General features: G+C 38.7%; 1 protein-coding gene across 1 annotated transcript; it reads right to left on the bottom strand.

Annotated features, from left to right (window-relative positions):
• Nucleotides 1-4,965: 4,965 nt before the first annotated feature.
• LOC119726872 (E3 ubiquitin-protein ligase TRIM56-like) lies at nt 4,966-13,150 on the bottom strand. The gene is made up of 2 exons (XM_038198725.1): nt 11,827-13,150; nt 4,966-5,016 (listed from the first exon to the last, which is right to left on the bottom strand). Exons 1-2 carry the CDS (start codon nt 12,940-12,942, stop codon nt 4,966-4,968), a joined length of 1,167 nt encoding a protein of 388 aa, XP_038054653.1. The 5' UTR covers nt 12,943-13,150.
• Between the last annotated feature and the right edge of the window lie 2,061 nt (nt 13,151-15,211).

Below are 15,211 nucleotides of genomic sequence, written 5' to 3'. Positions count from 1 at the left end.
TTGATACCATTCAAACGTTTTATGGCCAAAAAAAAAAAATCTCCGGTTTCTGGTATGCACGCGCGTCGCCGTAGCCATGCGTCGCCGTAGCCTTTCAATGAAAGATGATGTCTCAAAACCGCCAAACTCACTGGTTTGACTGGAATCCTGCTGCTGCACAATTGTAACGTGTTTTAAGATTGGGTTATGGTCGAGAATAAGCTTTATGTGGCCTCTCTGGACTCCCATATATTTGCACTAAGTTTAGTCGGGCACCATTTGCATTCATCAGCACACATTTGAAGCAAAAAAATCAGGTAAAAAAAAAAGCCGCGTCGCCGCACCACTTTTTGGGCAGCTCCGTACCAGAAACCGGACACTTTTTTTGTGGCCTATTGGTTCGTAAGTAGTGTTCATAACTAGTGTTAATTGTATGAAAGAGACTGTTCAATTCTTATTTCTTTATACCTTTCATTGGTGTAACTATGGGCCATGTGTCTCTCCCCCCCCCCCAACTCCATTTGAAATCTGAATTGCACACAACAAATGTATATGTTACCTTCCTTTGCCCCCCCCCCCTTCAAAAAAAATTGGTGAACCCCCAGGTGCCCCCTAGAAGCTTAACTCTAGTTACGCTGCTGGTACCTTAAGAAATTCCAGATCACGTACGTTTCACTCCCATAGAATGTGTGATATTTATAAGTTATCTATAGGTGTGGTGGGTACTTGACTGCACCCTCGGCAGCCATACGATATCAGTTCTTCCACTTTTAGATGTCAAGTTTAACTGTCTTTACGCCCATAATTTAAAGAAATATTTACTTTCAATATTTTTTTGTATAAGCATGCCCCATTCATTTCAAAAAAACAATTCCACGTTCTGATTTTTCCCTTGTAAAGTGGTTGCTAAGGTGCCAACAAATTTTGATCATTCATGTGTCACTTTTTCGCTTAGGATTTCTAAACATTTGAAGTTTTCACAGGACAATAAAATACTGAACATAAAACCCCATGAGGCGATCTTGAACAAACAAAAGATTTATTTGTACTACTTTTTTTTTTTGATAAAAAAGAAGAATTTTTAAAGCTGACTAAACAGTGTTGATGTAGTGATTGTTTTTTTGTTTTTTGTTTTTTGGCTCGCAACACGTGGTACTAGACCTCAACAAGCCTGACTAATTTTCTAAGCTCATAGTTACATACTCAATGTATTTTGAGAGCATGTTGACAATATTCAAATGCGGTCAATCAGGAGATAAAAAATCAAAGAGAAAATGTGTTCACAAATCTGATTACTTGATGATCCCCTCTACCATTATGTACAAGTATAAGTGTTGGGGAAACCACTGATGTTATGTTTTTGTCGAAAACAAAATGGTCCTAAATGTAAACAAACAACAACTGAGAAAAGACAGTTGTTTCATGAAATCATTGTTGCTATAATCTCAGAAAATGTTTTTAAAAATGTCTTCGACAAAATATACAGTGAATGAACTAACTAGTGATACAATAACAACGGCTTCCAAATTAAGTGGTCTATAAATGATAAAATACAAAGATATCTTTTTGAGTTGCATAATCGGTGTAAAATAGGCAGCCCTCATTATGTATACAAATAACACTAGCAGTCACACATTCCCAGTGGAAAATGCAGCTAAAACGTATGTGAGATGCTGATTGGTAAAATAACAGACTTTGGATCTTTGCTGAAATGCCATTGTTGTCATGGAAGCTGCGTTCTCTTGGAGAAGTATTCTGTAATTAAAGCAAATGCTTATTGCTTCATTTAGGCTTCTTGGTCTATCAGCATTTAGCAAACCAATACTTATTCAAAGAAGTAAAAGCCTCTATCAGTTATGGAATAAACTAAACTATTATTGTAATGATATGGAACCTCTTACAAGTAGGTCATTCTATACATTTAGGGTCCAAAGTCGGACATTTTTCCTGTCCCTGTAAACTCTGAATTGTATCATTTGCCATTCAAGTGGCATTAAAAATGACTTCAAACTAATTAATATTTCTTGGGTAAGGTCATTTGATTCACAGAAGCATTCTTGGAGGAAGAGTACACACATAAAGGAGTGCATCTTCTATTACAAAATCGTCTATGCTAGATGTATAGGGACAGGAAAAAGTAAAAACCCAATTTATAGTGTGTTGTAAATGCATCTTCTATTGTAGTATTTAAAAACACCATTTAAGAAAGGCGTACAAACAAGATTTCAGTTTACAAATGTACATCCATCATACTAACCACATTTACAAACATCCATATATCATTGCAGTAGAATGCACAAGGTTTTCATTTTCAACTTGGTTGTAAATGTAATGAAACTAATATTAGTTTGATGAGGCACTCGGAAAGCACTGTGAAAGAGACAACCAAGGGATTGCATATGATTTACTTTGAAACTATCACTTTAGTTCAGAATCACATATTTCGTCCAGTTGCTTTTGAGTATTTACTTTTGTCTCATGTACATGGAGGTGCAAAATCTTTCTCATTTGAAACTAAGTTGTGTTTTTTTAAACTCAACAATTTTCCCCATATTTGGAAATATTGAATAACAAAATCTAAGGAAATCTTTACATTTCACAAAGGAGCAGGGTTATATCTTATACTTGTAAAACACATCATGCATTGACTTTGCATTTGCTGAGATGAATCCAAAATAATTGAATTGCCTCTCGTGGTAATATTTTCCCTCTCGTTTTTTAATAATTTTAAAATGTGCAATCTGCCCTATTTGCAAACAATGTGAAGGGTCATTTCTTTGCTCTCATTATTGGGCCCCCAGATCTGTGATTTTGTAGGAAGTAGCAAGTAGAGTGGGTGTTGAAGTCCAAGAAGGGGAAGTGGTTGAGGTACGAGAGTCAACATGTACGGAGAGCAAATACCTTAGAAATAAACCAAACATAGAGTATTGTTGAATGTCTTATTCGAGAGATGAACTTCAAAGTTCTTTTCAGTGATAATTAACAATATTCAATGTCTGATGGAAGTGGTTGGTGGATACACTGGTTAGCCCCAGTTTAATTAATCTGTCCTTACACTCGGTGATAGACCTTTACAGACAGTCCTGCAGCCACTACCAGATCACCATATGATGTGAATGTGATGCCACGTGGAGAACCACATCCCTTGATCACACATCCAATGTACTTGCCATCAGGACTGTAGTGCAGAATATCACCTGTTGGATGTCCATACACAGCAACATAGATGCTGCTATCACTGTCACAGCACACACCAGTAGGCAACCCACCCCCCTGCATGTTGCTGGTCATGTCAACTGAGAATACACTGGCACCATAGTAGTCTACACATACCAACCTTTTCTTAGGCAGGTTTGTGTAAATAAGCCGGTGATTGTACATTGTCAGATAATCTCTAATCAGTGGAGCAGGCAGTCTCCTGATGAGGGATCCATCTGGGTTATGTAGAGATATCTCATCCTTGCCTGCATAACCCACTGCTATCAGATTGCTGTCATCCACTGCAAGGCATGTTGGTTGGCTGTCCCACCCTCTACCTGGTGTGAACTGATGGAGGAGCTGATGCTGCTTGTTGAAGACCTTGACTACTTGACCATCTAGAACAAGGAGCTTGTCATCCTTGCTCACTGCAATACACATTGCATCAGTGAGGCCATTGATTTGTAGCCTTTGTGGGAGTGGAGATGGTGTATGTTGACTATTGGTCAGTGACACTGTGAATAATGCATTATTCCAATTGTTTAACACTATGTTATTGTCAGAGAGTGCTGACACATGACGTATCTGTGTATATCCTAATTTAAAGTTCTTGAATTCAGTCTTCAGTTCCCATTTCTCCTTCACACATGATCTTGCAGGTCTTGGTGATTGCTTTGCTGCAGCCTTTGGATCTTCCTCCAGAATGAGTCTCCCAAGTGACCTCTTACCTTTTTCAAAATCCATGAAGGTCAACTTGTCAGGAACTTGCTGTGGCCGTTTCCCTGTCAATTCACTGAGGTTATGCAAGAGCTTCTGCTGAAGTTCAAGAATCTCATAGCAACTTGCTTGATTCATGAGTTGTTTGACCTCCTCCAGCTTGTGCTCTGTCTGTGTCACCTCTTTCCTGTTGTTAGCTTGAGCAGCTTCAAATGTTGTGACTCTCTCTTGATAAATCCTGTCAGTCTCTTTTAACAGTTTCTGCTCCTCCTGTCGGATTTTGGTAACCTCTTGGTCAGCCTTTTCTGAGATGTTCTTTTTGGTGTTTGAAAACATGATGTCGAGTTTCTTGCGAGATATGCAAGTCTTCTCTATGGTGGTGTTCAGTTCTGTTTTGCTTCGAGCAACTTTTGCAACAAGTTCTTCTACCTTTTTCTTACATTTCTCAAAGGCCTCAGGTAAGCCAATACAAGAGTGTTTGGGTTTTTCATGATCTAGAACAGTACACATGAGACATATGACTTGCTCACATGTGTCGCAGTAAACATTGAGATTCTGATCTGGATGCTTGCCACATTTGGGAACTTCTTCTCTTAGCTTACTCTTGTAGACAATCTCTCCTGATCGGAGTTGAGCCAGTGTATAGATTTCATGAGATTTCATTAGGGTTAGACGTTCATGAGCCTTTTGACATTCTTGACACAGGAAATGATCACAGTCCATGCATCTTGACACAGCCTGATTCTCCTCATCACAGGCTTGGCATTTGATCTCTGACCCTTGACTTCCCAGTAGCTTTTCCTGCATTGTAATTCCTCCACTAGGGCACTGAATGCAAAGTTATTAGGGAGATCAGCAACCTCAGACCCTTTCAACATGGTGTCACGTCTGCACAGAGGACATGTCAGCTTTGTACCACTAGGATCTTGGCTCTGTCTGAGCTCTTGGAGGCATTGCAGGCAAAAAGTGTGCAAACAGTCCAGCAGTTTGGGCTGCCTGAAACGGTTGGTGCAGATGGAGCATTCCAGATGATCCACACTAATCTTCTCCAACACTGATTGGGCTGTAACATTAGATGCCATCTTCACTGTTGGGCTTGGTGCGATGGGATGGACCTTTAACCTGAAAATGAAGCACATTAAGTAAAAGGTTTTGGAATAACACGTATTTCAACTTCAAATGATAATTTGGTTGAAATAAGTTAGATGTAGCCTATAGTTGAAAACTTTTTGTCAAGTAGAGTGTTCATAAAATGAAGGTTTATTCACATACTATATGCTTGATTCAAACCTGATGTTAGTTTTTTTTTTCCTAAAGAAAATAGCAATTAGTTTCAACAAATTTATAATAGGGTTGCCTTCTTCATATAAGAGCACATTATTTTTAACCTGAAAAGTGCAATATTAATAGAGTTTTCAATGACAAACAAATGCGGACAGTCGCACGGAATTTTAAAAAAGGGCACTCGTAAATGGCCGCTGGTAACCAAAAAGGCACTGATTAAAAAAAGGGCCTTGTTTACAAACAAAGGGCACTCTTTACAAATATGGGGGGGGGGGGGTAAAACGATGTAAAAGGGCACTTGTATACGAAAGGTCAGTCTTACTGCTTAATACTCAGGTGGGGCTCCAACCCAGTACCTCCTGTTTAGTGCAGACATCTTATTGCTCAACCTTTGAGCTTGCCTGGGTCAGCTGGGTGGTTTGAGTTAAGGTGGGCTGGAGTTACTGCAACCAAATATTGTCTGCACCCAAAAAAACCCAACATATTTCAAGTACTTTAACTGGCTCATATTTCAAATCGTAGACTCAGAGTCCATTTTCCTTTAAGAAATTTCATAAAAAAAAATTTTACCTTCACATCGGTTTTATTTTGTGTTGTTTTAGTATTATTTTGTGATTCACTAAGCTACGTCTGTGCCGAATCTTCTTAAAGGTCCAACACTTGTTTGTAAAACTACAGGTAAGTACAAACAATGCATGTCACTTATTTCTGTCGTGAATAGAAGGAGATGCATGTATTCCACATGTCTGTATTCTAACAGGTTTGACGGATCCACCTGAATTGCTAGTAAATACGCACACTTGTAATTGGCAAATGCTGAGTGTACACGTACTTCATATGAGATAATGTGCTGCTGTTGATTTATATCAGACGTATAGACAGACTTCCAGGTAGACCCAATAAATAAAAATCTTACCTTCAGGTACACATGAAATGAGCCATTGCTTTCTTCCCATTCTGATGTCACTTACGGCAATGGTTGAAATGAACAAAGATGGCGTTCTATGTATACGCCCCTCTGTATCAACACAGACCATGTCACCTGATTTTGAGTACAGTCATTTGCTGTCCCTGGATTCCACTTCTGTAGAGCTTTGGTACGTGCTCGTAGTAAAATCAAATAGAGTGTTTTATATCAAATGGATCCAAAGGTTTTGGGCTGGTAATATTTGCACTAATACCCAAATTCCGATAACGTAGCACTGCGGTACGTGCTCACAGTAAAATCAAATACAGCATGTCGACTGTGTTGTATATCTAATTGATCCAAAGGTCTAGAGCTGGTAATATTAGCAATATGACAGGCAAGTTTATCAGAAAGGTAAACATAAAAAAGCCACAGGGTCACAAATTGCAGTATTCTAAGCTGACTGATATTGCAAATAGCACTTGTTTTAATATCTATAAGTCGCAGAGCTGACATACCAGCGAATCGACCATCTTGGCGATTTTGAGATTTTGTTATTTTGGGGGTTTATAGAGGTTGCTCCTTCAGGTATTCATGGCAAAATTCTTGGTTCTTATCTGGATTTTGAAATTCAGAATCCCCCCCCCCCTGTGGCGAATCAGTCACAATAACAAATCCATAATATGACATAGTGACAAATACGGAATTGCGTTGGTAACCAGCTAATGTAAGGTATGCGTTCAATGTACCAAGGAATGTTATTCGTCAGTTTGTCAGATTGTGCGCGTGTGCACGCGTGATCCGACAAACTGATGAATAGCACACAAACAATATGAAAAACAACCTGCTATTAGAGATTTTTGTAATTTGACAAACTGACGAAAATGTTGACGATCAAATAAAGACATATCGCACAACTTCTCTGACTAAATAAGTAACCTGATTGATACTATGTTTCCTATTTTATTCCGAATAGGTTATTATCGAAACATGAAGGGTAAAATACAACGCCCAGAAAAATGTCCAACTTCATACGTGAATCACTCCAAACAGGCTTTTCGCTTAGTCGTCAGTATGTCAGCTCTGCGATGATATGTTTTAAATCAGGGTACTCAAGTCTACCGTATAAATCCCCTCCCCCCCCAAAAAAAAAAAAATATAAAAGAAGTAAACAATGAACCAACATTAAATAGTTATGGAATCTATATATTTTTTTCACTTTCTTTACATTTATCTACATTTTAGCTATTGTGCATTTGGTGTTTTACATGCACGTATAGCATTCAACAGCAACTATCCCTGCATCATAACTAAATACATTTCTTTCAGTGATTCAGTGTTGGCAGTACTTCATTGCAAACTTTCCAAAACTGACAATTTTTGAGGCTTTCTCTTTTTTAAATAAGATGTATGCAGCCAAGTTCAGTTCATTCAGCACTAAATTTGAATATTCATTTATATTTTGTGTCTTCTATAGGCTGATTGGTCCATTGCTGAGATGAATGCTGAGATTGGGGAGAGCCACGCCCACCTCTACACATCACAGACTGATGAACAGGTACTAACACAACAGCAGTAATGTGGTGTCAGTCTATTTGAAATCTGTACGGGTGGTCATTTTCCCGACCAAAGAGACTGTTACGATATCACATGATTTGAGGCAAGCCTTATGCTAGCAACCCCCAGCGGCGGCATGGTCTGGTGTCTTTGTGCCATTCTCACCCATTGTGAACAATGTATTGGTGCTGAGCGTCCCTTACGTCACTATGCAAGAGATTGCCTGAAATCATGTGATTAGCAACAGTGTCTTTGGTCTGGAGTGATGCACGAGCGTGACCTTGAATCATCATCACATCATATTTTAAATAACGCGCGTAATCAGAAGCCGTCTGGCACGTTCACATCTCACTCACGTCTTGCCCACAGTGAGCATTCGCGTATGCTAACAGTTTTGAAAGCCAATGTCGGGTTTTATTAGATCTCTTTGTCCGTTGTTTTATTACAAAAACCTGCATCAAAATTGACCAATGAACAGCTTAGTCCAGATTTCAGAAAGGTGTGATACAACGGGCTATACTCAGACTGGTGCTGAGGCTTAATTCCTACAAAACGATTTTTTATTTCATTTTACTCAGAATAGAGTCGCCTGCAACATAAGGCAGTTAAAGGGGGTTGATACCATTCAAACCATTTTTTTGTTTTTTTTGTAACAATTGTCATTTGTAAAAAAATGTATACGTTACTTTCAGTGCCCTCTCAAAAATAAATGGTGAACTCCCTGGTGCCCCCCTAGATGCTTAACCCTAGTGACGCCACTGGTACCTTTAGAAAGTTCCAGATGCTGATTGGTGAAATAACAGACTTTGGATATTTGCTGAAATGCCATTGTTGTCATGGAAGCTGCGTTCTCTTGGAGAGATATTCTTTAATTGTAGCAAATGCTCATTGCTTCATTTAGACTACTTGGTCTATCAGCATTTAGCAAACCAATACTTATTCAAAGAAGCAAAAGTCTCAATCATTTATGGAATAAACTAAACTATTATTGTAATGATACGGAACCTCTCACAAGTAGGTCATTCTATACATTTAGGGTCCAAAGTCAGACATTTTTCCTGTCCCTGTAACCTCTGAAATTTATAATTTGCCATTCAAGTGGCATTAAAACTGACGTCAAACTAATTAATATTTGTTGGGTAGGTCATTTGATTCACAGAAGCATTCTTGGAGGAAGAGTACACACATAAAGGAGTGCATCTTCTATTACAAAATCGAGATGCAAGACGTATAGGGACAGGAAAAAGTGGATGTCAAATTCATAGAATGTTCCAAATGCATCTTCTTTTACAGTATTTTAAAAATCACATTTAAGAAAGGCGAACAAACAAGTTTTCAATTTACAAATGTACATCCATCATACTAACCACATTGACAAACATCCATGTATCATTGCAGTAGAATGCTAGATTTTCATATTTAACTTGGTTGTAAATATGCAATGAAACTAATATTAATTTGATAAGGCACTCAGAAAGCACTGTGAAAGAGACAACAAAGGGATTGCATATGATTTACTTTGAAATTACATGTACATGTATCGCTTGAGTTCAAAACCACAAATATTTCATCCAGTTGCTTTTGAGTACTCTGTGGTGCAAAATCTTTCTCATTTAAATAAGTTGAATTCATTTAAACTAAACAATCTTCACAATAATTGATAAATCGAAGAACAAAATTTAAGGAAATGTTTACATTTTATACAGGAGTCGGGGCGGATCCAGGGGGGGGGGGCATGGGGGGTGCATGCCCCCTCCTTTTTTCTTCAGAATAAAAATGTTACACACGCTATTATTGATTTCAATTGGACATGCTAAATCTTGACGGGAAATGCCTATATTTCTGATGCATGTGTTATCAAATTGCACATTCACAACATCAAAGCCATGCCGCTGTACGATGTTCCGTATGGCATGTGGCAGTGCAGTGCAGTGCCATCGTGCCATTCACTGGTTCCCACCGCGTGTTAACAGAATCAAAGCTATGATGTAGGACTGGAACCAGTGACTACAGGCTTCATATACGTTGCGTTGAATTTGGCTCAAAGAAAATACCAAACGAACATCGATGGAGAAAGAGAATTTCTTCAAATTAATTCCCAGAATGTGATCTCTTTTCTGTGTATGTATTCTCCATTAAAATGAATATTTATGACGAGATTGTTCTGCTCATACGTGATACACCATAGTGAGTTTCTGCAAACTTTTCAGCCCACAGCACTTTCGGTCATTTCTGGGTCCGCTACACAGTACACAGTGCTGCTGTATGCACTGTACCGATAGTGCGCCGTGTGCGCGACGCAATATACGACCAGTGCTGGCCAGCGGCTGACTGTAACAAACATTTTCATAATTGAGCATAGTGGCGTGAAAATTCTTCATTATTTTAAAGTACATCCACCTTGAATATGTTTTCATATTAGGTAAGGCAAATTTTTATCAAAAAGTTTTGATGGACAGTCTCGATAACTCTCGTGGCGCGATAGGAATGTGATAGGAATCAGATTTTTTTGGTTCTTCCGACTTATTTCTCAACTTGAAACTTACTTTTAATCCATATAGGCCCACTTTTCCAATTTCCAGTTTAGGAAGTTGAAATGTTAGTGAAATGATTATTCAATATTTCATTTTTTAAAATATTAAAAATCTCCTCTGAATTTTGAGGAAAAATCTAATGCAGAGATCCCCAGATTTGCTCTAAAATGCACTAGACAGTTTCTAAAGGTCAACATTTTTGGGGGCCCTTAGACGGGCCTTGAACCCCACGACGTGCCTTGAACCCCACGACATGGCTTCACGAGTTGGTGTGTCACAACAAAATTCTGCACAGGTTTCAAAATATTTCACGCCCCCCCCCCCCCTTTTGGAAAATCCTGGATCCAACCCTGGGAGTAGGGTTATATCTTATACATGTACTTTGAAACACATCATGCATTTACTTTGCATTTGCTGACACAAATTGAATTGCCTCTTGTGATCAATACAATCCCTGTCGTTGGTAATACTTTGAAAATGTACACTCTGCACTATTTGCAAACAATGTGAAAGGTCGTTCCTTTGTTTTTATTATTGGACCACCACATCTAAGATTTCATAGGAAGTAGACTGGATGTTGAGTTCCAAGATTTTCCAAAGGGGAAGTGGTTGAGGTATTACATGTAGAGTCAACACATACAGAGACCAAAGACCTTAGAAATAAACCAAATATTTTGTATTGTAGAATGTTGTTCAAGGGGATGAACTTTAAAGTTCTTTTTCAGTGATAACAAAGTTCAATGTCTGATGGAAGTGGTTGGTGGATACACTGGATAGCCCCAGTTTAATTAATTTGTCTTACACTTGGTGATAGACCTTTACAGACTGTCCTGCAGCCACTACCAGATCACCATTTGATGTGAATGTGATGCCCCGTGTATAACCACATCCCTTGATCACACATCCAATGTACTTGCCATCAGGACTGTAATGCAGAATATCACCTGTTGGATATCTCCCCACAGCAACATAGATGCTGCCATCACTGTCACAGCACACACCGGTAGGGTTCTTATGCTCCCGTATGTTGTTGGTCATGTCTACTGAGAATACACTGTCGCCATTGTAGTCTACACATACCAACCTTTTGGTAAAGTCTGTTGTGTAGATAAGCCGGTGATTGTACGTTGTCAGATAATCCTTAATCTTTGGACCAGGCAGTCTCCTGATGAGGGATCCATCTGGGTTGTGTAGAGATATCTCATTCTTGCCTCTAGAACCCACTGCAATCAGATTGCTGTCATCCACTGCAAGGCATGCTGGTTGGCTGTCTGACCCTCTACCTGGTATGAACTGATGAAGGAGCTGATGTTGCTTGTTGAAGACCTTGACCACAGGACCATCTAGAGCAAGGAGCTTGTCATCCTTGCTCACTGCAATACACCTTACATTATTTTGGAGGCCATTGATTTGTAGCCTTTGTGTGATAGGAGATTGTTTCTGATGACTATTGGGAATTGAAACTGTAAATATTGCATGTTCACTAAAAATTGCATTGGATAGTGCAAGTACTTTATTGCTAGAGAGTGCTGCAACCCGTGATAAGCATGTAGATATATTTGTTAATCCAAAGTTCTTGAAATCAGTCTTCAGTTCCCATTTTTCCTCTGCACATGATCTTCCAGGTCTTTGTGATTGCTTTGTTGCAACCTTTGGTTCTTCCTCCAGAGTGAGTCTCCCAAGTGACCTCTCACCTTCTTCAAAATCCATGAAGGTCAACTTGTCAGGAACTTGCTCTGGCTGTTTTCCTGTCAATTCACTGAGGTTATGCAAGAGCTTCTGTTGAAGTTCAAGAATCTCATAGCAACTTGCTTGATTCATGAGTTGTTTCACCTCCTCCAGCTTGTGCTCCGTCTGTGTCACCTCTTTGCTATTTGTAGCTTGAGCAGCTTTAAATGTTGTGATTCTCTCTTGGTAAATCCTGTCAGTCTCTTTTAACAGTTTCTGCTCCTCCTGTCGGATCTTGGCAACCTCTTGGTCAGCTTTTGTTGAGATTTTCTTTTTGGTGTTTGCAAACATGGTGTCAAGTTTCTTGCGAGATATGCAAGTCTTCTCTATGGTGGTGTTCAGTTCTGTTTTGCTTTGACCAACTTTTGCAACAAGTTTTTCTACCTTTTTCTTACTTTTCTCAAAAGCCTCAGGTAAGCCAACACAAGAGTGATTTGGTTTTTCATGATATAGAACAGTACACATGAGACATATGACTTGCTCACATGTATTACAATAGACATTGAGATTCTGATCTGGATGCTTGCCACATTTGGGAACTTCTTCTCTGATTTTACTCTTGTAGACAATCTCTCCTGATTGAAGTTGAGCCAGTGTACAGATTTTGTGGGAATTGATGACAGTCATACGTTCATGAGCCTTTTGGCATTCTTGACAGAGGAAATGATCGCAATCCATGCATCTTGAAATGGCCTGATTCTCCTCTTTACAGTTTTGACATTTGATCTCTGACCCTTGACCTTCCAGTAGCTTTTCCTGCATTGTAACTTCCTCCACCAGAGCACTGAATGCAAAGTTATTAGGGAGATCAGCAACCCCAGACCCTTTCAACATGGTTTCACGTCTGCATAGAGGACATGTCAGCTTTGTACCACTAGGATCTTGGCTCTGTCTGAGCTTTTGGAGGCATTGCAGGCAAAAACTATGCAAACAGTCCAGCAGTTTGGGCTGCCTGAAACGGTTGGTGCAGATGGAGCATTCCAGATGATCCACACTAATCTTCTCCAACACTGATTGAGCTGTAACACTAGATGCCATCTTGACTTTTTGAAGAATCAAGTTTTGTTTTTAGCCTAAGAATGAATAAGAGTGTCAAAGGTTGACTTCAATATATAAAATGATTATATTAATCATCTCAGACATTGTCAGCATGTTTTGTTTCCTCAGTTCATGGGTATCAATTCATCACCGTGTTCACGAAGATCGAGCCACATGTGGATTTTGAAGAAAATGTGTTTTCGAGATAATCACAAAAGAATTTTCTCCTCCTCTAAAACTGCAAAAAATACTACTTCGCAACAACTTTGTGCAACATATGGTTCCGTGAGAACTTAATTTTTATGTGAACTCAGTATGTAGAATTAATACAGTTGTTAATTAGCGAAAATTAATTAGTAAAGATGTGTGAAAACGAAACTTCAAGTTTCCTACATTTTGGCCCATTCTGTTCAATGTGTTTTTCCATATGGAAGGGGTGTGCCTGTGTAAGCCCGTGCTGCTGAGAATGTAACAAAGATATATGTGGCTCTTCGTGCAAACAAAAATCTCACTTGACCTACTTTTGTGCCTATCTGTGCAATAGGTTTTGTACACATTCAAGGGGCCAAAATTTGGCTCTTCGTGAAAACGCAAAATGCATTTATTGAGATTTCTGCCCCTTGCAACATTAACATCACTTGGAAATTAATGATGTTTTGCTTACACAAACATGTCACATTTTTTAAACTAAAGTAGTGAAGAAAAGAAATTGGAAAAAAAAATGTAATTGTTGACAGATGTGGCTCTTTGCGAAAACGGTGACGAATTGTAATATGTTACTAATTCAGTTGATTGACATAACTCCAATGTGTAGGAAGGCACTTGCAATTAGATGGCCCCTCTCTTAACACCCCCCCCCCCAAAAAAAAGTAATAAAAAAAATTGATGTCAATGCTTTTTGCTTACATGTAATATTTTTTTAATTCAAAGCATTGACATGAACTCCAATGTACAGGGAGGCTTTTGGGCGGTCCCACTCACTGGAGGAGAAACTAATTGCTTTAAAGTTTTTAAAACCCCCAATATTTTTGTTTCGTAAGGGAGCGCGGGCTGACTGAGGTGCATGGCCCTCCCTCCCCCTTTTTTAATTCCATTCAATACAATACTTAACATTTATATCAACCAAAATATATATAGCATTGAGGAAAATCATGATAAAGCATGTATAGGGGAAAAAAAAGATATGAAAAAAAAAAAAAACAGTGCAAACTTTGGGCATGATCCCTGGCTACATGGCGTAAACACATTAACGGCCTCTGTCTAGTGCCCCTTGAACAAAGACAATTTCAAACTAGGGAACCACCAACATAGGGCTGGTCCAAAATAGCTCAGTTGAGTGTTATACAGTATTCTGCAGATTATAGGTTCAAACCCCACCTTATCAAGTTCTTTGTTCAACTGTTAAACTTTTATTTGAGGTTCAAATGTAGGATCAAGGATGTGTTTAGTCCTCTCAAGCCAGTAGACTAAACAGGGACATTTTTGTCAAGAGTATTGTATTTGAGCATTGACTACTCCCTCTTGTAAGACCAATGCTGCACATACCGGTACTGGCAATTATTCCAAGATTCTTGACAAATGCCATGTAATATGGGTACAACCACAGTACAACATCAAGTATCTTACCTGAATTGAAGTCTTTTTGTTAGTTTTAGAAGAAAATTTGAAACTATCCTTCTTGAAGATGGCGCACAACGTAGGCAGTTGACACCGTTTGATGTGAATGCAATGCACTGTACATGTACATGTACATGAATGCCTAAGTATGTTGCACACAGTGCATAAATTTCCAGGTCTATTTATAGACGCTATTGGAGTCCACATGTACGTGTACTGTAGGGGTAATTTATGCACACATGAATGCAGGTTTACTGTGCATAAATAGCAGTCAGTGTATGCATGTACCCATGTGCCCCACACAAAAATAGAATCAGAAGTCACCAATGCTATTTTGGAGTAAGCAACCCTGGTGATTTTCAAATTTCAGCCTGAAGAGAATTTGTTGGTGTCAATAAATTTTTCCTAATAATCTATTTGCTCACTTTGGTTGAAAACAAATAGAGAAAAAATACATTTGTTCCTATTAAAATATATATTTTTTTAATCTATTTCTTTCCAGTGTATTTTGCCCCCCCCCCCCAAAAGGGGAACATTTAAAAGTAAAAAAATATAGTGGTAAAATAGGTTGCTATTAAAAAAATAGAATGCTATTTATAAAAAATAGTGCCCACAGACAATGGTAACAACTTAATATGTAGAGCATAGGGCA

Source organism: Patiria miniata, unplaced genomic scaffold (assembly GCF_015706575.1).
Source record: "Patiria miniata isolate m_02_andy unplaced genomic scaffold, ASM1570657v1 HiC_scaffold_2, whole genome shotgun sequence".
Taxonomy (NCBI): Eukaryota; Metazoa; Echinodermata; class Asteroidea; order Valvatida; family Asterinidae; genus Patiria; species Patiria miniata.
Note: the sequence above shows the minus strand (reverse complement) of the source record. Positions and strands in the feature narration are given on the sequence as shown.